The sequence below is a fragment of the Camelina sativa genome, chromosome 20 (assembly GCF_030686135.1).
Source record: "Camelina sativa cultivar CO46 ecotype springtype chromosome 20, ASM3068613v1".
In the NCBI taxonomy this organism is placed as follows: Eukaryota; Viridiplantae; Streptophyta; class Magnoliopsida; order Brassicales; family Brassicaceae; genus Camelina; species Camelina sativa.
In genome coordinates this window covers 11,159,318-11,184,683 of record NC_141899.1, presented here as the reverse complement: position 1 = coordinate 11,184,683, position 25,366 = coordinate 11,159,318, and the positions used below count along the sequence as shown (strand labels likewise).

Genomic DNA, 25,366 nt, shown 5'->3' with positions numbered 1-25,366 from the left:
AAGAAGTCTCCAGCTACTAAGAGACCAGCTGATACGAAAACACGGCCTTCCACGAGGAGAAATGTTAAAGAGTTAGAGGAGGCCAAAGAGTTAGAGGCGGCAGAGAAGGCCAAAGAAGTAGCTGCGTTAAAGAAGCCCAAAGAAGTAGCTGCGGCAAAGCAGGCTAAAGAAGTAGCTGCGGCTGGAGGTAGAGGTGGAGGTAGAGGTAGAGGTAGAGGTAGAGGTAGAGGTAGAGGTAGAGGTAGAGGTAGGGCGCCTAAAAATCCTACTGCTGCTGTTGTGGCTGCTGGTGTTAAGCCGTTGAAATTTGTACTACCTGGAGGTTCAGAAGCTGGTGCAGAAGCTGGTGCAGAAGATATTACAGACGAGTATTTTGCTGAAGCCGACTCACTTGAACCTGAATCTGAGGATGATGAGGAGGAAAAGATTAGGCTTGATAGAATTAAAGCTTTAAGGCTGGAGAGTGTTAAGCTGTCAGCGGATGGGAGTGCATTGAATACACAACAAGATCATCCAAGCTGGATTTTCCCTACTATTGGAGACAACGGACTGACGTGCATGAGGAAGAACTGTTCACCTGGACCGGGAATATATGATCCTCTGGCACCTGTTGATCCGGTCAAGGTTCAGAAACTTTTGGAGCACCTAAAGAAAGCCGAGTATGACCCTTTAGACCCTTTTGCTTAACAAGTTAATAACAGCTTGTTAACATTATATTAACTTGTGTTTATTTGTTTGTTAGGAATATCCCGTTAGGCAAAGGCGGAATGGAAATTGAATTCTATAGGGTGCTAATCACCAAACGAAAGGACTGGCCAGAGAAGCCAGAGAAGCCAGAAGAATATGGTAAATATGGGTGGCTTACTGATGAAGTAAGTTTATCTTAATGTCTTAGTTATTGTTGTCGTTGTCTGACTTATATTACATTATGGCTGCGTTGTTGTTTACTACTCAGTTTTCAGTTGTACAGCACTTGGGTGCGTTTATGAGAGTCCTTAGGTGTAGGTACAAACGAGATCCCTTCCCATTCCACAACAAACGCATTGCGTTTATAGACCCGTGGTTCACCAGTGAAATGGTTCACCGTCATTATCCGATGTTCATGTCCGCACCCAAGTTTTTTACAATGACTGGCAATTGTTATGAAGAATTAGTTAAAGGTTTGATTCCATCAGACGAACAAACTAATTTGAAGTGGATAGAAGATGTGGATCACCTGTATATTGCTCCACAAACTGGAGGCGATCACTGGGTGGCGCTGCACGTGGATCTCAACAGAAGGCATATTGATTGCTATGATAGCATCGTGGGACAAGTAACCGGAGAGAGTGAGCTTAGAATGCTGAATGCTTGTAGGGCGTTTACGCGGATGATTCCAGCAATGATGAACGCAAACGTTCCTCACGAAATTCGTACACCTACTTACAAACAGTTTACCTTCAGGAGGAGGACAGTCTCCAAGGTCCCGCAAAACGTACAGGTTGGTGACTGTGGCGTGTACGCTTTAAAGTTTATAGAATGTCTAGCGCTTGGTGTGTCTTTCGATGGAATCTGTGATAAAAACATCCAGGGTATACGTGTTAAAATGGCAGCAGAAATCTTCGATGAGTCACCTGATTTTATGAATCAGTTCACGTAAAAAACATTTGTATTTCTTTTGGTAGGTAGGACTGTCGTCCTCCTTCAAACTATATAAGGACTGATTTGAAATATCTGAATAGGAATCTTTCGCCAAACGTCACAGCAGGTAAACATATACATCTTCAGTTTAGATTTGTTTTACTGTTAAGGATAAAAGAGATTGAGTGTTTGCCTTTTTATTAGTAACTGTTGATGACGACATTTTCCATTGGGAGGCCACTCTAATCGGACCGGCGAACACCCCATATGAAGGGGGAGTGTTTAAAATGAGGCTTAATTTTCCACCTGATTACCCAAGAAGTCCCCCCCCCAAGGTATCTATATTTTTGTATACTCCTTTTTATTTTAGCAAGCATGTTTATTAGGACTCCTCTTTTTGAGCAACTAAATAGTTTTTTAAATAAAATTTCTTGATAATGCAGGTTGTTTTCATCAGAAGAATTTGCCACCCAAATGTATCAGATAGTGGAGGCATTTACCTAAAAGTTTTGAGGACCGACCGTTGGATTCCCACTGCCTTGCCGATTGTTACGCTTTTCAAGAGATTAGTGGAGAAGTTGATTGAACCAGAGGTCAATGATGAGGAACAGACCATTGAATATCTTGCCAACCTCTACAAATCTGATAGGAGAAGGTTTGAAGCAATGGCTAGAGAGATGACAATTCAATATGCTGGGAGAGGAAACTGAAATATGAACTTAAATAGTTCAAATCTATTTTAAGAACTCTTGAATAATTTATCTTGTTTTTGTACTTTTTAATAAAATATTTCAGTCACTGCTCTTGTAAACTCTATTTTAAAAAATATTTTATTCAGAGTCTACTGTTTTAATATTAGAAACAACTTGTAAAGCTTTTAGAAAAGCAAATAAAATTGATTTATATCATTATAAACAATTTGTAAAACCTTTTAAAACTTTCTCAAAACCAGATATACTCTTGTAAATGAATGATATATATAACTTGACGGCTGAGTTATAATATTTACGGGAAAACGAAAGGTCATGTGACGGCTGAGTTATAGTAAGTTATGGCTGAGGTATCACAAGAAACAATTTGAAAGTAAATGAGTGATATAAATGACTTGACGGCTGAGTTATAATATTTACGGGAAAACGAAAAGTCATGTGACGGCTGAGTTATAGTGAGTTATGGATGAGTTATAGTAAATATATGGCTGAGTTAGTAAAAAAGATTGATAAAACACCACTAACAACAACATTAGTTTGCTTGGAATCAATACCCATTAACAACAACATTATGGAAACATAATCCCATGATACACTATCTCATCCTGCTATCTTAAATAGACCAAACATGATTATATAACCAAAAACTATCACAACTATCATAACCTTCATCCTTGCTTTCAATTCTGATTTTGCATCTTCAACCCTCTCAAATAGCTCCTTCCCAAGCTCCATTTGTAGTTTTTCAGTTTGAACAGAGAAAGACTCTACCTCATCCAACAGTGCCTCATCGACCCACTTGAAGACGTGTTCATCATTCATAAGCTATCAAGGTGATGGAGACAACAATTGGAACAAGAACAGATTCAATATAAACCAACAAGAACAGATTCAACATAACCAACAACAGACTCTACCTTCTTCGCAGCTGCATACCCACAACGGAAGTATCGTCGACAAGGATTTGACTCCGATTTCGAATTTTTGGCCACGATTGCTTCTCCACACCAACATCTCTTAGGTACGCCAACAACTGTACCTCGTCCTCTCTCTCGGACATTTGATGCACAACTCGAATCTCCAGATACATTGCTCATGATTTACGAGAATTTGATTTTTTAGGGTTTAAGCATTCGACATTTGGGGATTTTCGTTTTTAAGAAGAAGAACATCACTCGACAATTGAATATTAATATTATTAGGTTAACTTATGGTTTCCCGCCAACAACTGGATTTTAAAATTATTAGGTTAACTTATGGTTTCCCGCCAAAATATCGCTTTACGGCTGAGTTATAACCATTATTGGAAAACGAAAGGTCACGTAACGGCTGAGTTATAGTGACTTATGGCTGAGTTATCACAAGAAAAAATTTGAAAGTAAATGAATGATATATATGATTTGACGGCTGAGATATCATATTTACGGGAATTCGAAATGTCGCACCGATTCATGTTACGGCTGAGTTAGAGTGAGTATGGCTGAGTTACCTCAAGAAACTTTATGAAAATAAATGGCTGATATATATGACTTTGCGGCTGAGTTACAATATTTATGGGAAAACGAAAACTCTCAACGATTCATGTGACGGCTGATTTAAAAATATTTAGTGGCTGATTTATCATAATACCGGCTGAGTTATATTAATATGAAACATTACAAAAAGAAATAAAAATAAAACAAGTTCAGGGTTCATAAAGAAGAAGAGACGACATTACAATGGAATTAACTTCTAAAAACCGATTAAGAGGAGGAGGAACCATGAGCTTGTAAAAACCAATCAAGAGGAGGAGGAACCACACACTGGTCGGCATCGGCCTCCGCAATCTTTTTCATCTCCTCTAACTTCTTGTGCTCTGTGGCTAAGTCGACAAGTTCTCCACCCAAGATTTGATTCAGTTGGTTTAGTTGAGCGTCGATTAGATCCAGTTGATGCCGGAGGACGGTCTTCTCTTCCTTCTTCTTCATATGCTCATCCATCATACGCAGAATTTTTGTGTAGCGACGCTTTGACTCCGCCTCGACCGCGGCTCTTGTCTGAGAAAAGGCTTCGGACACGGCCAATAGTGATTCCTCTTCCCACTCGTAATCTGGGACTCTTGCTGACGATAATGCTTCGTCTGCCTTGCGTTTTTGACGTCTACTGGAACCCTCTCCGTCCATAGCTTGGCTATCAAAATAAAAACAACCGTCACCAACTGATAGGTGCAATGATCAGAAAATATGCAATAGATTGAGAGGGGATGGAGAGGAGACTTACGTATGCAATGATCGAAGGATATATTGATATTGGTTGTAGAGGAGATTTGTAGGTGCAATATATTGTGAGCGGAGCAGAAGGAAACGATACAATGAGTAAGAAACCGAAACGATACAATGAATTAAGAGAATATAAAGGAAAAACAATAGGTTAACTTATGGAAAAACGAAAGGTCACGTCGATTATTAGGTTAACTTATGGTTTCCCGCCAAAATATTGCTTTACGGCTGAGTTATAGTTTTACGGATTCATGTGATAGCTGAGTTATAGTTAGCAAAAGACAGGTCGCGTCTATTATTAGGTTAACTTACGGTTTCCCGCCAAAATATCACTTAACGGCTGAGTTATAGTTTTACGGGAAAACGAAAGGTCTCGTATATTCATGTAATGGCTTTGTTATATATATATATATATATAACTTGACGGCTGAGTTATCACTAGGATTATTAGTCTATTACATGAATAACTTATGGTTTCCCGCCAAAATACGATACAATGAATTAAGAGAATATAAAGGAAAAACAATAGAAAAACGAAAGGTCACGTCGATTATTAGGTTAACTTCTGGTTTCCCGCTAAAATATTAGTTAACAGCTGAGTTATAGTTTTACGGATTCATGTGATGGCTGAGTTATAGATATCAAAAGAAAGGTCGCGTCTATTATTAGGTTAACTTACGGTTTCCCGCCAAAATTTTGCTTAATGGCTGAGTTATAGTTTTACGGGAAAACGAAAGGTCTCGTATATTCATGTAATGGCTGAGTTATAGTAAGTGATGGCTGAAATATATATATGACTTGACGGCTGAGTTATCACTAGGATTATTAGTCTATTACATGAATAACTCACCCATAGTTCTCATCGATTCATGTATTGACTGAGTTCTAGTTAGTAATGGCTGAATTATCAGTAGGAATAATCTGAAAAGGTCTCGTCGATGCGTCTATTACAGGAATAACTTATGGTTTCCCGCCAAAATATTGCTTACCAATAAATTAGGTTAACTTGCAATAATTTTATTGTTTAGTTTCCCGCCAAAATATTGCTTTACGGCTGAGTTATAGTTTTACGGGAAAGCGAAAGGTCACGTCGATTCATGTTATGGCTGAGTTATAGTTTTAACTTATGGTTTCCCGCCAAAATATGCTTAACCCTAAAATCATTAGTCTATTTATTACCTCTCAACTACAAATAGAACCAAGTGTCTGAGTTATAATATTCCCGTTTTTAGTCTATTACCTCTCAACTACAAACTAGAATAAAATTATTTTTTACAACACTATGTCCGCGCTAGCACCCAAGATGCCGGATCTCCCCGACGACGTTTTCATCAAAATCGTTTCCCTTGTTGCAGAAAATGCTGCAGAATATGGTGGATGGACCGCACTTGGTTCTATTTTAAGGGCTGGTCGTAGGGGGAAAAATGCAGTATATAGTGATGAAGTTCTAAAGACAGCTTCTATATATTGGCTTTGTACTGATCCAGCAGAAATCAATACATCCGAAGCCCCTGATGGTGGCCTCCAAAATGAAGGGCGGCACAGGCCTTTCTTCGTCAAATGCTTTGAGGCCGGCAACCCCATTGCCATTTACTACGAAGGGCTACGGGTTGTGGCTGAGGATAGAGATATCCAGCGTGGGATTGATATTCTCAGTCGTATTGTACCGGCCGATGGTTATGCCACCTTAGCATGTGGCGTACTAAGTATTTGTCAAGGGAATGAGGATATGGCCATCCATTATCTCCAGCTGTTTGATGCAAATCATTATCCTCTGATGTCTTCGGATGCCATTGTAAGCTGTAATTATTTTCTGGATGATTTATCTCGTTTTGATACGGCCCGGAAAAAGTCATACTCAGCCTCCCATCGCTATCCTGACAGCCCGCCACTCCCTTCACCCACTTGTGCTGTGATGTGTTCCCGTTCTCTCTGCTTCGGAGACTTTGAAATCAAGTGCAAAAACTGTTACCTTTGGTGGTTGTCCCTCAAAGTCTCTAAGATCCTTTAGGGTTTCTAGCAGTGATTTCCAGTTTTACCTTATCAATTTGTGACTCTAATTTCTGTTTATTTTAAAATAATTGTTTTCAATTTATTCGTATAGTTTCCCATCTTTTTCATGTATTAAACGTCCCTTTTTTTCTTCGGCTAATTCTATGTATCCACCTTTCATGCTTCCACATTTTAGTATCTACTCTCATGTATTGGCTGAGTTATAGTTTTACGGGAACACGAAAGGTCACGTCGATTCATGTGACGGCTGAGTTATAGTGAATAACGGATGAGTTATCAAAATGAACAATATATATGGCTGAGTTATCAAAAGAAAGGTCGATTCTATTATTAGGTTAACTTGCCAAAATATTGCTTAACGGCCGAGTTATAGTGAGTTATGACTGAGTTATAGGAACAATCTATATGGCTGAGTTACAGGTCATGTCACGGCTGAGTTATCATTATAAACAATTTGAAGAAATGACCTTCGTTTCTAATGATAACTCAGCCATAATTCTCATCGATTCATGTATTGACTGATTTCTAGTTAGTAATGGCTGAATTATCAGTAGGAATAATCTGAAAAGGTTTCGTCGATGCGTCTATTACAGGAATAACTTATGGTTTCCCGCCAAAATATTGCTTACCAATAAATTAGGTTAACTTGCAATAATTTTATTGTTTAGTTTCCCGCCAAAATATTGCTTTACGGCTGAGTTATAGTTTTACGGGAAAGCGAAAAGTCACGTCGATTCATGTTATGGCTGAGTTATAGTTTTAACTTATGGTTTCCCGCCAAAATATGCTTAACCCTAAAATTATTAGTCTATTTATTACTTCTCAACTACAAATAGAACCAAGTGTCTGAGTTATAATATTCCCGTTTTTAGTCTATTACCTCTCAACTACAAACTAGAATAAATTTTTTTTTTTCAACACTATGTCCGCGCTAGCACCCAAGATGCCGGATCTCCCCGACGACGTTTTCATCAAAATCGTTTCCCTTGTTGCAGAAAATGCTGCAGAATATGGTGGATGGACCGCACTTGGTTCTATTTTAAGGGCTGGTCGTAGGGGGAAAAATGCAGTATACAATGATGAAGTTCTAAAGACAGCTGTTATATATTGCCTTTGTACTGATCCATCAGAAATCAACACATCCAATGCCCCTGATGGTAGCCTCCAAAATGAAGGGCGGCACAGGCCTTTCTTCGTCAAATGCTTTGACGCCGGCAACCCCATTGCCATTTACTTCGAAGGGCTAAGGGTTGTGGCTGAGGATAGAGATATCCAGCGTGGGATTGATATTCTCAGTCGTATTGTACCGGCCGATGGTTATGCCACCTTAGCATGTGGGGTACTAAGTATTTGTCAAGGGAATGAGGATATGGCCGTCCATTACCTCCAGCTGTTTGATGCAAATCATTATCCTCTGAAGTCTTCGGATGCCATTGTAACCGGTAATTATTTTCTGGATGATTTATCTCGTTATAAGACGGCCCGGAAAAACTCATACTCAGCCTCCCATCGCTATCCTGACAGCCCGTCACTCCTTAAACCCGTTTGTGCTGTGATGTGTTGTTTGTATTATGGTTTCCATTCTCTCCGCTATGGAGACTATGAAATCACGTGCGAAAACTGTTACCTTCTGTGGTTGTCCCTCAAAGTCTCGGAGATCCTTTAGGGTTTCCAGCAGTGATTTTTAGTTTTACCTTATCAATTCGTGACTCTAATTTCTGTTTATTTTAAAATAATTGTTTTCCATTTATTCGTATAGTTTCCCATCTTTTTCATGTATTAAACGTCCCTTTTTTTCTTCGGCTAATTCTATGTATCCACCTTTCATGCTTCTACATTTTAGTATCTACTCTCATGTATTGGCTGAGTTATAGTTTTATGGGAACACGAAAGGTCACGTCGATTCATGTGACGGCTGAGTTATAGTGAATAACGGATGAGTTATCAAAATGAACAATCTATATGGCTGAGTTATCAAAAAAAAGGTCGATTCTATTATTAGGTTAACTTGCCAAAATATTGCTTAACGGCTGAGTTATAGCCTTACGGGAAAACGAAAGATATAGTCGATTCATGTCATGGTTGAGTTATAGTGAGTTATGACTGAGTTATCGAAAAAGACAATATGAAAACAAACGGCTGAGTTATCAAAAGAAATGTTTTTGTAATTATTAGGTTAACTTGCCAAAATATTTCTTAACGGCTGAGTTATAGCTTTACGGGAAAACGAAAGACGCGTTTCATTAAATGTGTTGCACGGTCTTTTATAGTTATTCTCGGGACACAGCGGAATTTTCGCTGCAGTCTGATTGGTGGACTCAGCGGCGGTTACATCCCATGACTCTATATAAATAAGGATGAAGGTTGGGGGAATAAATCATTCTAACTTCTACCAGCGTAAGAAATAGAAGGATGCCAGCAAGAACTCGTTCTGCATTGCTGAGACAGGCCCGGGAAAGGATAGCCGCCGCATCCGGCAATCGGGAGCCGGAAAATCCCATTCCACAGGAGGTAGGAGAGACGTCCCGATCTCGTGAGGTCGCTCCGAACTCAAATACTGTCGACCCTGGTGTGTCTCCCCTTCAGCTAGAACTCCGAGAGTACCGAGCTCGGCGAAAGAGGATGGGCGCGTATATTCGGGCGCTTCGGCTGAAACTTGACCAGCTCCATCGTTTTTACCGTTTAGAGGGAACCATTCTAGTCCTGGAAGACCTTATCGTCGAAGGTTACTTCTTGGCACACTGGCGAATGGTCCGTCTACTTGATGAGCACAAGGCGTGCAAAGAACTGGTCGATCAGATGGATGTACCCGATCTCCCGAAAGGCGATCGCGAACCCCTGAGGGAAACCGCCTTCCCGTTCGTGACGGATGTCTGGGCCTATCGAGCTTGCTTGAGTAGGTTAATCCGATACGTCAATTTCCTGGAGTCGTCGGGTGAAGCCTTCCGCGAGCGCCATTTTCTTGAAGGCCCATGTGCCTTTATAGAGGACATGATGTCCAGAGGCTCCGGATTGCCAATCGAAAGGCTAGAGGCCTTACAACGGGTACGAGATTTCTGTCGAATTGCGGTGAACGAACTCGCAGTGGAGGAACCATTGGAGACTGACATATCTGGCCCAGCTCCCGTTCTGCGATTGCAGGACCGTCCAGAACGCTAGAGGGTTGGTGGCGAAACTTTTCGATCGGGCTCCCCCGACCAGAGATCTCTCGTTTAGGCGTTGTTATTATATATATTTTTTGTTGTTATTTGGATGAAGTGTAATGGAAACTAATCAAAACGATTTTAGCGAAGTTTAATGTCATGGCTGAGTTATAAAATTTACGGCTGAGTTATAGCTTTTACGGGAAAACGAAATATAAAGTCGATTCATGTCATGACTGAGTTATCAAAGAAACAATATGAAAACAAACGACTGATTTATACGACTGATTATATGGCTGAGTTATAGTTTATTACGACTGAGTTATCATGATACAGGACAAAATATCTCGTCGATTCATATGATGGCTGAGTTATAGTGTGTTATGGCTGAGTTATACTACTTGACAGATGAGTAATACCACAAAATAAAGTAATAATACTTTGACAGATGAGTAATAACACAAAATAAACTATAGAGCACAAGTTTTTGCATTGTGTCCAACTTGCTTACATCGCGAACATGCGTGTTGCTTCCTAGGGCGTTTATTTTCAGTGGCAACTTCCAAAGATAATTTAATCCTACGCTTCTTTGGTCTTCCTGGCTGGTTCACAACAATCGGAGGCAAGCACTTCTGATTATCCACAACTTCAAGAGCAGGGAATGATTCATCTGGAGGCATGATTGAACCAGCCCATCCGTTAACCAAATCGACACTCCTAAATTTCGTATCGCACATGGATATACGAGACACATCCATATGCTCTGCAGCTGCGATTGCATGGATGCATGGTATTTTCTCGTGGTCGAAACGACGGCATGTGCAACTTTTTATTTCTAAATTTACAACATGCAAAGATGATCCATATTTCACTTCAACGCGTACAGCATCAATCGTTTGTACCTCCATAAGTCTTGCTCCGGTGACACGGTCCTATAAGGGAGTAGAACAAAAAACAAAAACGTTTTAGGCTGAGTTATGAAAACTATAATGGTAATGGCTGAGATAAGGAAACAATTACGGCAGAGATATGGTAACTGTTACGGCTGAGTTATCAACATTGACGACTGACTTATGTAAAATTACCTATAATAGTTTCTCAACACCTCGAGTGAGCGTTGTTTGCTGCGATTTCGCATCCTCTCTCCGTTCAGAAAACCATCTGGTCATCATATTCCGTATCGATTCTAGAAGTTGAACTATGGGAAGACTTCTAGCATTTGACAGTGCATGGTTCATTGATTCTGCAATATTCGTTGTCATTAAATTGTACCTTTCACCCGGGAAATGAACACGCGCCCACATTCGGACACCAGCTCGTTGGAGGTATCCATATAGTTCGGGATGACGTGCTTCAATCTCATTGAAAGCCTCATTAAAATCAGTTAGCCTAAAACACTTTGCCGCTTTTTTCACCAGAGGGAACAAATGTTTTCCTTTGAACTTCACAAAGATGTTCTTATACAAATGGTAAGTGCAAATTCCACGTGAAGCCAAGAATCATCATTTTCAGTGTCAACAACAGCGAAAGCTAATGGGAAAATTTGAAAGTTACCATCCTGAGCTAGGGCTGTTAGAAGTGTCCCTTTGTAACTACCATGGAGAAACGTTCCGTCGACAACAACAACTTTGCGCATGAAAGAAAACCCAGCAATACTCGCACCAAAAGCAATAAAAACATATTTGAATCTATCTTCATCACCTATTTGAAGACGCGTGACTGTACCCGGATTTTCCCTTTTTAACTTGAATATGTAAGAAGGCAACTCGCTAAAACTTTCCTCAGGAGTTCCCTGATGGATCTGCCTTGCATTCAGCAGCGTTCGATATGCCTTCCAATAACCCATCTGTCGACACCAACAAATTAATAAATCAGCCATAATATATAAATAACTCAGCCGATACATTCGAATAAGTCAGCCTTAAATAATCAATAAATGAGCCGTAAAATGTAAATAACTCAGCCTATACATACCTATAACTCAGCCATTGTTATCAATAAAGTCAGTCGAAACATAGTAATTACCTTTAGACTAAATTGCTTATTGAAAATGACTCCGACACTTTTAGGTTTAACATCCGGACCAAGATCACCAAGATAGTCCCTGTAAAGACCTGCCAGTACATCAGCTGTTGATTGACGGCATCTAGTAGAACGTTCCGTCACAGAACATGTGTGTTCCGAATTGTATACACGAACATGAAAATCCGGGTCATCCCCTTGTACAGATGCACGAACTCTCCAAAGACATCCTTTAACCCAACACCTAAAAACCACTTGTCTCGGATTTGAGACTGGTACATTAAAATCAAATCCATCTCTAACCAAAATAAGTTTCACGTGATTCCTGAACTGCTTTTTGCTACTGTATCGTTGTCCTACAGCAATTTTTAGCGTTGACACCTCCAACCTAATAGCCTCCGGATTCATCTTCGATCCGGCAAAGTTATCATCTCTATGAGCTTTCTTCTGAGGAGGCGGAGTAGGTGGGTCTTCCACTGTACTCTGAGGCTCGCCCAATACAGAAAACTTCTCGTCATCAGATGACTCACCATCGGAGTCGTCGAAAACATCAAATCGGGTTGAAAATTCATCGTCTTCTTCTTCGTCAGATGCTACTTCGACAGCTTCTTCTTCGTTTTCTTTGTCAACAATCATACCATAATCAAAACAAGTGCCTTCAAATCCCCCACCACACACTTCGTATGTAGATTCTGCTTTCGAGTCTCTGCTTCGCCGAATCATACTTCCTCTAGCTCCACTAGTTTCTGTAGACTCTTTCGCCGAAAACTCTACACAGAGACGTAGCTGATCGGTTTTTCATAGCCCCAAAAAACATTGCAACTGTCGATCATTGGAGACAAAAACTGGTGGAGTATCATGCGCCATATGTTTCATTGCCCTGTTCGAGAACATGTAGCTCAGCTTTAGCTCATGTCTAAACGAGTCCAATCCGTAGTCTTCAAGAACAAGCTTAACAAGCTTGTCGTATGTTGTGCCTCCATCTATCTGCACAACTATACACCCTCTCTCGTCGGAGTTAAATACATATCTCTGTGTCTTTATCCAATTACCGGACACAACTAGTACCGGCACTGGATCCATGAAATATAATGAAGAACAAGGTGGAGTAGAACAAAAGTAGAAGAACAAGGTGTGAAAAAGAAAGTGAAGAAGAAGTAGAAGAACAAGGTGAATAAGAAGGTAAATAGTTCACTTATTAAACCAGTTGAAGAACCAGAGTCGAACGACGTTTCGTATTTCCGGAGAAAAAAGATGATGACATGGAATGCTGACATGGATGCTGCATCCGACGTGGCAAATCAGCCATGAAACAATACCATAACTCAGCCTAACTAAAACTCAGCCACAACACGAAAAACATTACAGTAATTAAAAAGCAAAAAAATTTGCTGCCAAACTCAGCCGCTTCATGAACTGAAAATATGTAACTCAGCCGTATCGTTTGATAAGTCAGCCGTAACTGAAAAACATTCTAGTAATTAATCTTTTGCCTATAACTTAGCCGTCAAACGACTGACTTGTCGATAAGTCAGCCTATGACGGCTGAGTTATAGTTTTTTTACCATAACTCAGCCGCAACTACATCTCATAAGTCAGCCATTTTTCATAACTCAGCCAGTCAGAAAATGGCAACTCAGCCGTGTCATTGTGATAACTCAGTCAAAATTTTGACAACTCAACCGTGTCGTAGCGATAACTCAGCCAAAATCTTGACAACTCAACCATCAGGTGAAAACTCAGCCATTACTACAGCTGAGTTATGCGCATAACTCAGTCAAATTTAATAAGTCAGCCATAACGCTTGGCTGACTTATGAGCATAACTCAGCCAGAGTTTCATAAGTCAGCCGTCCGCTCTTACTCAAATGTTTTTCCGATAACTCAGCCGCAACATACCTATAACTCAGCCGCAACATACTCTGTATCGCGTTACGGCTGAGTTATGGTTACACGTCAGCGATTTCTGACGTGGCGTCTGACGTGGCAATGGCATTTTTGTAATAACGTTTTTTCCGGTAACATAAAACAGGGGCACGCTAGGTATTTTGAAAATACCCGAAACATTCTAGTAATAAAAAAGTTTTTTTGTAGATTCTGGTAATATTACCTAAAATGAGTAACATTTGAGTAATTCACCCTAACATAAATAGGAAAACTATGTCGTCCAACGGTCCAATATAAAATCCTACCAAAAACGTTCCTAAGCAACAAGATAATTGGTTGTACAAATCAGTAAGATCTCAATCTTTAGTAAATATCTATACTATCAATCAGTAAGATCTCAATTTTTTATATATGTAAACTAAATTAATTTGGTTATATATTAGTATATATTTCCGGAAATGAAAATCCAATTTAATATATATATATAATTCATAAATAATGATTATATAATTAATTTTAAAGATCTGAAAAATAAATTTTAAAAATATACAAAAACGAAAATACTAATGAGAATTAATGAGATATTTATAATTACATTCAAATCTTTTTATCAATTTTGTTATCATTTCTAATATGTATAATAAAAAAAATGATAATAAAAAAATACGGAAAGATTTTCTGAGATTTCCACATATCTTTACCAATTTTGAATTACCTAAAAAAATGGAAAACATTGTAACATTAGCATATGCAAAATTATTCAATTTGGAAACAATCAATAAATAAAGTTTAGCAACCAGTCAACCATATATAATTAGATTTCAATATGTAATACCACCAAATATTTCATCAGTTAGTTTAAGTAATTAACTTCAAATTCGAAATTACCATTTATATTCTAAATATATTTATATAATTATTAGGAAATCACTTAAATTTCTCTAACAATCCAAAACAGATTTTTAGAAGACTTCAATTTACATGATATTAAAACCTATACATGCTAACCCGGATAAAGGTCCGATCATCCTATTAATTGATGATGCAAATAAAGACCCAACTCCATCAAGATAACTAAAAAAAGAGCATAATAACCTTTCAATAACGAATTGGCAGCTACCTCTGATACTCTTGGGTTTGTTAAACAATGCCTCGATTTTTTCAAAAGTGATCATGGATCTTATATGCTTGTTGGAACATCAAAGCTAGAACAGACGGCCCTCCTTGTCTTCAGGAGTTTCGGTTTGAATTTGTGAAAAGAGCTAACAATATCTAACGTAGTAAATATTTGAAAACATGATAATTCTAGTATTGTCATAAATACATAAATATAGTTTGGTTAAAGAGAATGAAATAAGATCTTAAACAAATGAAAAGAAAAATTATGTAGTTTAATTTGCAAAATTGTATGGAAGAAAAAAGATCTTGAGTAAATAGTACAGGAATTGTAAGATGAAAAACACCTAATTAGTAGTATTACTGTAATGATATCGTGATAAAATCTCCAACTTTGTGAAAGAAGAGTGACAATGAATCTTCTCAACGTTCTCATGTCTTCGGGTTAGATTGTGACACCTTATATCAACATGTCCAGCGTTATCGCTCTCTCCGTAATTTTTATGCTTTGCCCTTAACTTGATATCTAATTGTTCAAAAACAACGCCGTTTGTATTACCCTCGGCAACGAAATCCACTGAGAAAGCCGTGTGACTTGGAGACTTACGTTCGTGAGAAGTATTTAAAACGGCAGCGTTTAAGGGACCTAGCCTCACCGTAGTTTCGTCGCCTCCGTAGAGGATAGAATACCTGCAATATGACCATATATAGACATATATTAATATGACAATATAGATGAAACTAGGGTTGATATATAGATGAAGCTATATATATGATACCTAGAGCTCGGGTTTTTGACGAGGAAATCAACATGCCATGTAGCGGAGGAGGGAGATAGGGCAATGGATTCGATTGAGAATTTGGCGTCGCAGGGAGCATTGTCGACGAAGTTATAGAGATACACCAATAAGGCGATGACGGTGAAGATACCGCCGCAAAAACCTGTGCATACCAGTCCACCTTCTTTGCCTGTGGGTTCACGATCTTGCGTTTTCGGCAAAGTTGCTTCTTCTGCCATGTCGTAAGAATTGGTTTTGTAACCCATTCTTAATTTTTTGTTCTCTCTGTTTGTACGTGTGTTTTAGTTTGGAGAGGACAAAAAGACTTCTTAGTTTATAGAGACGAAAAGAAAGAATATGTGTAATATATATAATATTTTGTTTATGTGTTGATAAGATCGATTTAATCTCCTATTTACTTTATTTTTTTCTTTAAAATTTTATGTCGATAGGATTCAGATTATGTTTTGAAGATATTATTGATTTCAAAATACAAATAAATGTGAAATTTTTCTATTTATAAACAAATTTTTCCTTTGAATCGTCTCCTACATTATAAGTATATAGTTTTGATCTAATTATATTATAAACTAGAATATGACCCGTGGTAGAGCACGGGTTTAAATTCGTTCTTTTTGTTTTGTTTGGTAATTTTTATTTAAACATTATATATGTGATTATTTTATTTGTTTTGATAAAATATTATGGCATGAAATCATATATTGAATATGACTTATGAAAATAACATATATTTGTAAGATATATTCTACTATATCTATATTTTGACCCGCGGTATAATGCGGATTAAGTTGTGTGATAAAAAAATTAATTTTTGTTTGTTAATTTATTTGATTTGTTTAGTGTTTAAAATTAAATATTATATTTTGATTGTTATTCTATGATTTTACATATAGTATAGCTCATATTAATTTTAGGACCAAATATGTAACATATGTTTGTCAAAATCATCCCGCAAAAAACTATCTAACAATATTATTCCAAACTTAAATTTAATCTAAGAGATCATATTTTTGAAATTTTAACCCGTGCTTTAGCAAAAAAAATCATATTTCTTGAATTTTTGTTCATATTATAGTGATATATTATTGATCTGTGCTATAACAAATCAAATTAGAGTGTTTATAATTTTTAACTTTTTGATGTATCATATATTGATACTATTCTTGATAATATCAAATTAAACTATTTTTAAAGATTCCAAATTAAATTATTTAAAAAGTTTAATAAATATACAAAACTATACAATTCAACAAAAGAAATATATGAAATGAATTTAAATATTCAAATTTTGACCCGTTACTCAGTCAAAATTTTCAAATAAAGTTAGGTAAAATTTGATTTTTAGTATAATCAGAAATCATTTGTAATATATGAAAAAGTGATTAATTTCTGTTAATTTCTGAGATTTTTTGTCTATATATAGTTAGTTAAATATTTTTTGAGATTTTATTTAATTCTTTAAAATATCCTTTTTAAGAAGATTATAATCCTAAATCTATATAATCTATCAAATAATTAATCCATATAACCTATCAAATAATTAATCTTAGTTATAATTTATTGTAATATTATATGGTCTACCAATTTTAGGTTGTGTACTACCCTTTTATTAAAAAAGAGATGGTACCTACATGCGATATTATGATGAACGACAATGTAGAGCAGCTCTCTCCGCAATATTCGGATACTTTTATTGACAATCTTGCACTATATATACCAACGATAGAAAAATATTAATTTTAATACTCGAGAACACACCGGATATATATATAGTTCCGCCTACAATATTCTTAACTTCTGATTATTAACCCAATTAATTTGCAAGAAAAAAGAAAACACTCTCTGAAAAATCCAATCTCATATATAATGTAGCATCCTCTAATTTTTTGACAACTCGCTCAAAGACCTTTAACAATTTTATTGTTTTATTCCAATTTGAAATATGAATTTTCAAAATACATAAAAACTCCAACCTCTTTTTTCATGTGATTTTAACATCTTTTGAATCATTTTTAAAGATTTTGATTTTGTAATTTTCCGAAATTATACCATTACTCAAATCTTCTATTCTTGCTTTTACATGTTTAGAATTTTAATTTCATGTTTTTAAAAATTTTTACGGCAAAAAAAAGTTTATCCATTCAAACTAGAAAAGAAAGTTTGTGGGATAACCAATCCAGAGTTGAATTTTACCTGTTAAAAATGCAACTCAACCAAAAAAAAAAAAAAAAAAAAAAAAAAAAAAAAAAAAAAGTATCATATATCCTACATGTTTTTTTTTATCCTTTTTCTGATCCTTTATCCTACATTTTTTTTTTTTTGATCAAATAGATATTATCATTCCATTCAAACAGAAAGTAACATACAGGATAGTTACAACACAGGGTAAGCTAAATAAAAGCATAGAGGAACAAAAGTACAAAGATAGATATGGGGAATCGATGTGAAAAGCTTGAGAGCTGTGAACCATCTGCTTAGGAGCAATATGGAACTTGTGAGATCAAGATAAATCGATGCAGACTCCATGAGCAAGTCAAAGGAGTAGGGAGCCACTGTCTTGAGACTTCGAAAACTGGGCGGAGATGAAACTGGCACAGCTGAGATGCCAAGAGGACGAGCAGGGTTGCTATGGCTCTGATGACCGGTTGCTACACATGTAGTTATTGGTCCGAGGTTGATAGAAGAATACTTAAAGAGGTTGTGGTAACCACTCTTCCTTGGAGTGAGGGTCATAATGCCACTAGTCTTCAAGCTAAAATGAGAAGACTTCAAGAAGTAGTTGATTAGCGGTTTAAAGATCATTGAGAATAAGCAAGGTATAGGTAGAGAGTTGGTGAAGCATCGGTAACCCCCACTCCTTAGAGGTGGGATCATAATGCCAAGCTTCCCCAAACTGTCTCCTTTGAGAGGGTCATCCGATTTTGCTTCGAGTAACAGGGTTCTTAAGAGACTCTTTGGCCAAACAAGCAACCGATGCTGGTTAAGGTTCACTAGCAGTCTTCGGACTAGCGGTATCCTTAATCTAAGCAACCATTGACTAGAAAGAGAAAGAGTAGAGTTCAGACTATCCTAATTACAAGTTGACACTGGAACAGTTGAGTTAATGGTAATATGTAGGATAAAGGATCAGGGAGAGCCAGCAATAGAGATAAACCGATTGGCAGATCAACAACATTATTAATGCGCTGCAATGCAAGCTTCCAAATCATACTAAATAACTGGCCTTGAAAACTTTTTATCTCTATGTTAACGAAGAACTTATCAAATATTAACAGAGTTATAGTTCAAAAAAAAAAAAAATCTCTCGGACTCGGATATAGGGTTAGATTAATTTCCACTCAGGTTGCTAGCTCGGAAATTCACTAGCAAAGTTGAAGGGAAAATGGGGTGTGAGGATTTTGCCTATTACATAATTGCGGAAGATCGAAGATAAATCGTCAGAGCCTAGTTAGCCTAGAATATTGGTAAATTAAGCTGTGATATAAGTATCCAAAACCAAAAGTGGCAGACATATATCATTTTGAGTGTTTTTAATTGACACAAATGTATATTACTACGTTTAATTGCATAGACTTGGACGCAAATGGGATTCTTAATTACACGAAATGAAATGCAATTCTTTTACGAGAGGCAATTGCATTGAATGGGGAATGCATGAAGCATGAAGCATGTCAGCATGATATCTTATGTCTGTTCTTTTTGAGGATATCTTATCTCAAATCATTGATATGATCGGACGTCGACCAAAGATTCAACAATATATATGTCTCATTTTATTATGATTTATATATGTTTGAACTCTTCTTTTTTTTAAGATGAGAACAAATGGAATAGAAAAAAATTATAAATTAGACTATAACCATGTTCTTTTGTTTACAAAAAAAAAAGGTTGTAACCATGTTCTTATAATGTCTCATATTATTTTATCAAATCTTAAAAATAAAGTAAACCAAAACTAATGTTGCAGAAAATACAATAACAATAATCTAAAGCCAAGAAATAGAGACCATATATGATTCATCATGATCTGAGAGAATTAAGCCAAGTCTCTGCGGAAATCATACTCACACCGTCTCACATTTCCAAGCAACGATCCCATCACCTTCCCCGTCGGATCCATCGTGATATTCACCGGGATATTGGGACAAAAGGCCATCAAAAAACCTTTTATATATATATTAGAATCTGTCTTCATTGCATACATAATATCAACACAAAGATCCCAAATCACGTCTCCAGTAACTTCCGGCATAACCACCTTCTCGAAAACGACCTCTATATGGTTTCCTGAAGAATACATCGAGGAAGATGATGATTTGGAGATAACTTGGCTGCCTCGGAGTAAACGCGAATTGAGAGTACGTAGAGAGATATCACAGCTGGTGACTGGACTCCTCGCGACGAAACCAATCCTCCAATCAGCGGATGAAACGTTTGCGTTTGAGACGGAGACGGAATCGGCAAAAAGCTCTACGTAACAACTTTGTTTTGCGATGAGAATGAGACAGATTAAAACTTGAACTAAGAGAAGGAAAAGGAAGAAGGAACCAATGATAGGCCACTGCTGGATATCAGAATATAGGCCACGGCTGGATGCATTAACAAAGCGTTTCAGTTCGTGGGCAGCTAGAGCTCTTTCTTATGCGGGCAGACTGCAACTCCTATCCTCCGTGATCCATGGTACTCTAAACTTCTGGATCTCGGCTTTTATCCTTCCAAAAGGCTGCATCAAGAAGATTGAGAGTAATGGTGATGTAACCAAGCGAGGGTCAGCAAAAGTCGCCTGGAGTAATGTTTGTCTCCCAAAAGAAGAAGGGGGATTGGGTCTGAGAAACTTAAGCCTTTGGAACAGAACACTCTGTCTCAAATTAATTTGGAGACTGTTTGCTGCTTCCGATTCGCTGTGGGCTTTGTGGTTGCGCAATACCAAGATAAAGGATGGATCTTTCTGGGCTATGGATGCAAAGAAACATTCCTCATGGACCTGGAAGGCCATGTTGAATCTTAGACACACTGCAAGACGCTTCCTCAAGGCAAGGCTCGGTAACGGTCAGCTGATAAATTTCTGGTGGACGCCCTTTGGCCCCTTAATAGACTACCTCGGACCTTCCGGTCCAAATCAAATGGGAATCCCTCTTCAAGGTAAAGTGGCCCATGCTTGTTCGACAACAGGATGGATCCTTAGGCCTGCTCGCACAAATCAAGCTTTGGATCTCCATATGTACCTTACTACGATTCAGAGTCCACACCTTGCGTTGGAACAAGATAGCTTCTTCTAGATGACAGGTCCGGTCGAGTTTCAAACGTTCTCAACAAAGAGGACCTGGGAGGAGGTCAGACCGAGACAAAACCCTCTTCCTTGGACTTCTCAGGTTTGGTTTAAGGGCGCAATACCTAGACATGCGTTCATGATGTGGCTTCTGCATCTAGACAGGTTACCTACAAAAGCGAGACTGGCTAGATGGGACACACACATCGACGCAAGCTGTTGCCTCTGTGGACGGTACCAGGAAACCCGTGATCACCTATTCCTCCATTGTGAGGTCAGCGAGGATCTCTGGTCTGAAGTAACTAGAATACTTGGCTACCGGTCATTCTCCTTTCACACTTGGGAAGCATTCACCAGCTGGTTGGACATGAAAGACAAAACATCAACACGCTCCCTCCGAAGGCTAGTTGCTCAAGCCACTGTTTACGCACTATGGTGGGAACGTAACGCCAGACATCACCACAACATCTCCACTGAGACTATTATCTTATTCAAGGGTCTTGACAGGCAGATTAGGGACGCTATCATGGCGAAGAAGACTAGGAAGCATTTTAAGGCCGCTGTGGCGATGTGGTTAAAGTATGTTTAGACGTATTATATCTCTCTTTTGGTTCCTTCCTTGTTTTTAGTTTTTTTTTTGGCAAGAAGTAACCTCTGTTTCAAGCTTTTGTAAGTTCCTCGAACTATTAGTTCAATGAAATTCACATATTTATCAAAAAAAAAGGAACCAATGATAGTAAAATAACATTGGCAACAAAAAGCTGGAGTAACATCGAGGGGCATGTCTGGAGGGGTGGTTGAAGTTTGCCGGTGACATTTGCAACGTTGGTGATTGAGGTCACAAGAGATACATTGATAATTTTCCATTCCTTGCAAGTTTAACACCTCCTAATGAAAAAAAAAATAACAACTTGTAATCATATATCTATATATATAAAGTACACTTTCCTCTTTCATGGTGCAGCCACGTCAGCATCCCAATTGTTTAAATAAGGCCTTAACGAATTAATTAAGCCCATTTACGTATCCTATAGTCTCCTTGATAGTCCAATTTCTTCACTATATCCTTCTTCTGTTTTCCGAAGCCCTGTTTAATTAAAATCTCAGGGCCCCTAATCTAATGATCCGTTTATCTACAAATCTAACCCTTTCTGCACGATTGTCTTCTCCACCGGCCGCCGCTGTTGGACCTCAAGCGCCACGCCTTTTCATGTTTCCTCCGTTCTAAAGCTATTGTTTCGTTTACGTTTGAAACCCCCTAATCAGTCCTTCAATGTTTTCTCTTTCAATAGTAGTCCCACTACTTACCATTCAATTTGGGTTACTTCAAATCCTATATAATGCCCTCTTCTCCAATTTCATTCATCTTACAATTTCTTCACTATCTGAAAATTCTATTATCTATTATGGATTCCAGTGTTGGGTCATTCGCAACTCTCAAGGCCGGTAGCCTACACCAACAGATTGTAGGGAGGATGCTTCGTCACTGGCCGGCCCGAAACGTCAAAAAAGGAGGGAAACTAATGGGAATTGACTTCCTTCTCATTGACGAAAAGGTTTCTTCAATCTCTACTTGATTTACCTCTCATTTGATTACGATAGCGTTATCTAATTTCTCTGTTTTTTCTCTAGAGTTGTGTCATTCAAGGGTCGATCAATGTTAGCCTCCTTTCCAAATTTGAGAACTCGCTGTGTGATGGGCATGTATATATCATGTCAGACTTTGAAGTCACCAGAAGCAACTCACGTTTCAAGCTCACTGATTCTCCTTTCTCAATCCGTCTCATATCCACTACTGTTTTCGAAAAGCTTGACGAGTCTTTTGGTATTTTCCCAAAAGAGTTTTTCAGGTTCCGTACTCATGAGGAGTTGGTTTCTCTAGCCAATACCAATTCTGATCTTCCAGGTCCGTTTAGTTTAAACCCTTTCAATGTTAACTGTTTCCAATATTAAGTCGAATTGTTGAACGGTTTTGTTCAAACCGTCTCAATGTTTACTGTTTCTAAGCTTAATTCGATTTGTTGAAGCTAAGTTCCATAATCGATATGCCTTCATTACCCTCCTTTTAGAGGCTTCGTGAGCGTGAGAGGCTTCGTGGTCCTCCTTGGTTAAAAGTATGATTTCTGTTTTCTTAAACTTCCTGTAACTTAGTGAATGAGATAGGCTGACTCTTAATACTGCTCACTTTAGTGATCCAAGGTCTGATAGTATTGTTTTGAATATTGAATTAGACAGTGCAAGGGGCACTTCTTAGCTGCTCATATGCAGTGCTTGACTACGCCCAAACCGGTCTGATTGCAGCAGTTTTTATCTTTAAAGTTAGTATCCACAAATATTTTCAGTATATGGTTCTTCTCTTATTATACTGTCTGAAAGCTTCCAGCACATTCTGAAGAAGAATCCTTTGGAAATAGTCCTAAGCATAGATTACATAAGTTGGATTTTGTATGCTACAGCCACAGCGTTAAGCCATAAAGCTAATTGCTATATTTTTGGTGTCTTTGTCTCTCGGTATATTTTTCATCGCATCTATAAAATAGTTGAACCTTTTCATTCATATTCGTGTGTTTTGTTTTTTTTAGATGATGGAATGGTGGTATCAATCAGCTGAAGAGAGATTATCAGCTCCAACAGTGTACCCTCCACCTCCTCCAGCCCCAACGGTAATCAGTCAGTTCGTAGGCATTACTGAAACTAATGTAGACTTCTTTCACTCAATCAACTAAGTGCTTTTTGGTTATTTTTCTAACAGATGGCCAAGAAGGAATCCCTCTACCTCCCAACAGATCCCTCTGCGCGTTGTGCTTGCAAAAACGTGCAAATCCATCAGTTGTCACGGTCTCTGGATTTGTTTTCTGCTACTCATGTGTATTTAAGTATGTTACAAAGGTAAGTTCTCCGAATCATTTCTCTATATTCCCAAAACCCAACCTCGGTATAAGCTTATATCCGTCTTTTGTGGTAATCACACAGTACAAGCGATGTCCGGTGACATTGATACCGGCCAGCGTGGATCAGATTAGGAGGCTGTTTCATGACACTTAGGACCCATCTATTTAATGGTTTTAAGCCAAATTGTGAGAGTCTGAGCCGAAAGAGTTATAAATTGCCAAATATATATATGGATAAGCTTTCATGTAGAGCTCATCAAGTTTGTGATCAAGTGCTTGATAGAAGCTCTTCTCGACACATTGAGTTTTGTCATGTCTGCTTAGTCTTAACATTTGCTGTTTGTTTTGTCTAAACCTAGGAAGATAGAAGTTCTTTCGAACATTGAGTTCTTTTTTGAGTTCTTATTCTATATATAGAAGCATTTTGATACACAATGAGTTTCATTTATGTTTATAGAGTTTCATTTATTCATGTCTGTCTTCCAGTCGGTTCTCATATGATCCATATAATTGTTTCATCTGGTTATTGAGATGAAGTAGAACTAACGTTTCTACAGCGGCCGGTGTTTACAAGAAGCAAATCGGAGCCGGCGAGTATCGGGCGAGAAGAATGTGGTGTTGCTTCCAAATAAAGAAGAGGGTAAAGTTTAGTTCTCTCTCTCACGTGATTGACTTTTTAGTCAATTTCACAAATTAAAAATAATGGTCTTTAACCGTCATTGTTAGTTTGTTACTTAAATTGACTGTGTTTAGAAGATATAAAGGAAAAAAAAAATTGTAATTGTATAGTAAGATTTGTAATCCAACCACACAAATAAGTTGTATGTATATTTTGGCATTAAAAACAAAAATATTTGACAAACAACCCAAATCTTTACTTCCCTTCTTCATCCTATAAATCAAATTGGGGGAGAAACTATTACCATCAAACAATATAACAATTAAAAATTTTAAAAAACAAACTTAATCAAAAAAAAAAAAAAACATCTCCCAGCCAGGAAATAGGAAACTCACTTAGTATCCACACTACATCATAAATTGCAATCCAAGTTGGTACAACAAAAGAGAAAGCTGAAGCTGGAAACAGAGGATTAATGGATGAAGAAAGAACAAAAAAATAGAGAAACAGAGCAAAGCCAATGCGTTCACAGAGAAAAAAAAAAAAAGGAAGAACAAGTAAATAATTACAGAACTAAACCAAAAAAAAAAAATATAATAAGCAAAAATATCAAATACTAAAAAAACAAATAGGCTCATCAAATGGAAAGAAATAAATTTTCGATAATTGCCTAACAGATGGCACATTTAAACCAAATGCTAAATCAGACAAAATACTATCATATATAATTATATAGTAAAAAGAAAAAAAATTAATGTAAATATCACTTTCATGGGAACATTTAATTTCAAATATATTTTTTAACCCCTAATTTATAATTTCAAGCCGGGGTTTCACAATCAATGCCAACTAAGCTCATGTGATAAGAGTGCAAAAACACTAGATTCAAAAAATAAAATGTTAATTATAATAATTTTATAGAATAGTATATATGTAGATTTTTAATTAATGAAATATACCTCTGAGTCTACATAAAAATAAAATTAAAACTGATTAGCATGCAAGCCCGCGCAACGCGC

At 37.5% G+C, this 25,366-nt stretch overlaps 4 protein-coding genes across 9 annotated transcripts; 2 read left to right on the top strand and 2 right to left on the bottom strand.

Moving 5' to 3' along the window:
* Positions 1–2,930: 2,930 nt before the first annotated feature.
* On the bottom strand, positions 2,931–3,427 carry LOC147918712 (uncharacterized protein At4g04775-like). Its single transcript, XM_087505122.1, has 2 exons — positions 3,248–3,427; positions 2,931–3,155 (listed from the first exon to the last, which is right to left on the bottom strand). The coding sequence occupies exons 1-2, from the start codon at positions 3,425–3,427 to the stop codon at positions 2,931–2,933; spliced, it is 405 nt and encodes a 134-aa protein (XP_087361248.1).
* Positions 3,428–15,059: 11,632 nt separating this feature from the next.
* LOC104772432 (uncharacterized) lies at positions 15,060–15,847 on the bottom strand. Its single transcript, XM_010497047.2, has 2 exons — positions 15,548–15,847; positions 15,060–15,458 (listed from the first exon to the last, which is right to left on the bottom strand). The coding sequence occupies exons 1-2, from the start codon at positions 15,811–15,813 to the stop codon at positions 15,116–15,118; spliced, it is 609 nt and encodes a 202-aa protein (XP_010495349.2). The 5' UTR covers positions 15,814–15,847; the 3' UTR covers positions 15,060–15,115.
* Positions 15,848–20,847: 5,000 nt separating this feature from the next.
* Positions 20,848–21,426, top strand: LOC147918711 (uncharacterized). Its single transcript, XM_087503658.1, has one exon. The coding sequence runs from the start codon at positions 20,848–20,850 to the stop codon at positions 21,424–21,426; it is 579 nt and encodes a 192-aa protein (XP_087359784.1).
* A 485-nt stretch (positions 21,427–21,911) lies between these two features.
* LOC109124538 (peroxisome biogenesis protein 12-like) lies at positions 21,912–24,593 on the top strand. Of its 6 annotated transcripts, XM_087505070.1 has the most exons (7): positions 21,991–22,128; positions 22,255–22,393; positions 22,470–22,743; positions 23,073–23,155; positions 23,420–23,500; positions 23,590–23,726; positions 24,286–24,593. In XM_087505070.1, exons 2-7 carry the CDS (start codon positions 22,313–22,315, stop codon positions 24,377–24,379), a joined length of 750 nt encoding a protein of 249 aa, XP_087361196.1. In that variant the 5' UTR covers positions 21,991–22,128; positions 22,255–22,312; the 3' UTR covers positions 24,380–24,593. The 6 variants fall into 6 exon arrangements, with proteins under 6 accessions (XP_087361194.1, XP_087361195.1, XP_087361196.1 ...); XM_087505068.1 differs by having other exon boundaries at positions 21,912–22,393; XM_087505069.1 differs by lacking the exon at positions 24,286–24,593 and adding an exon at positions 23,811–24,200 and having other exon boundaries at positions 21,912–22,393.
* The last annotated feature ends 773 nt before the right edge of the window (positions 24,594–25,366 follow it).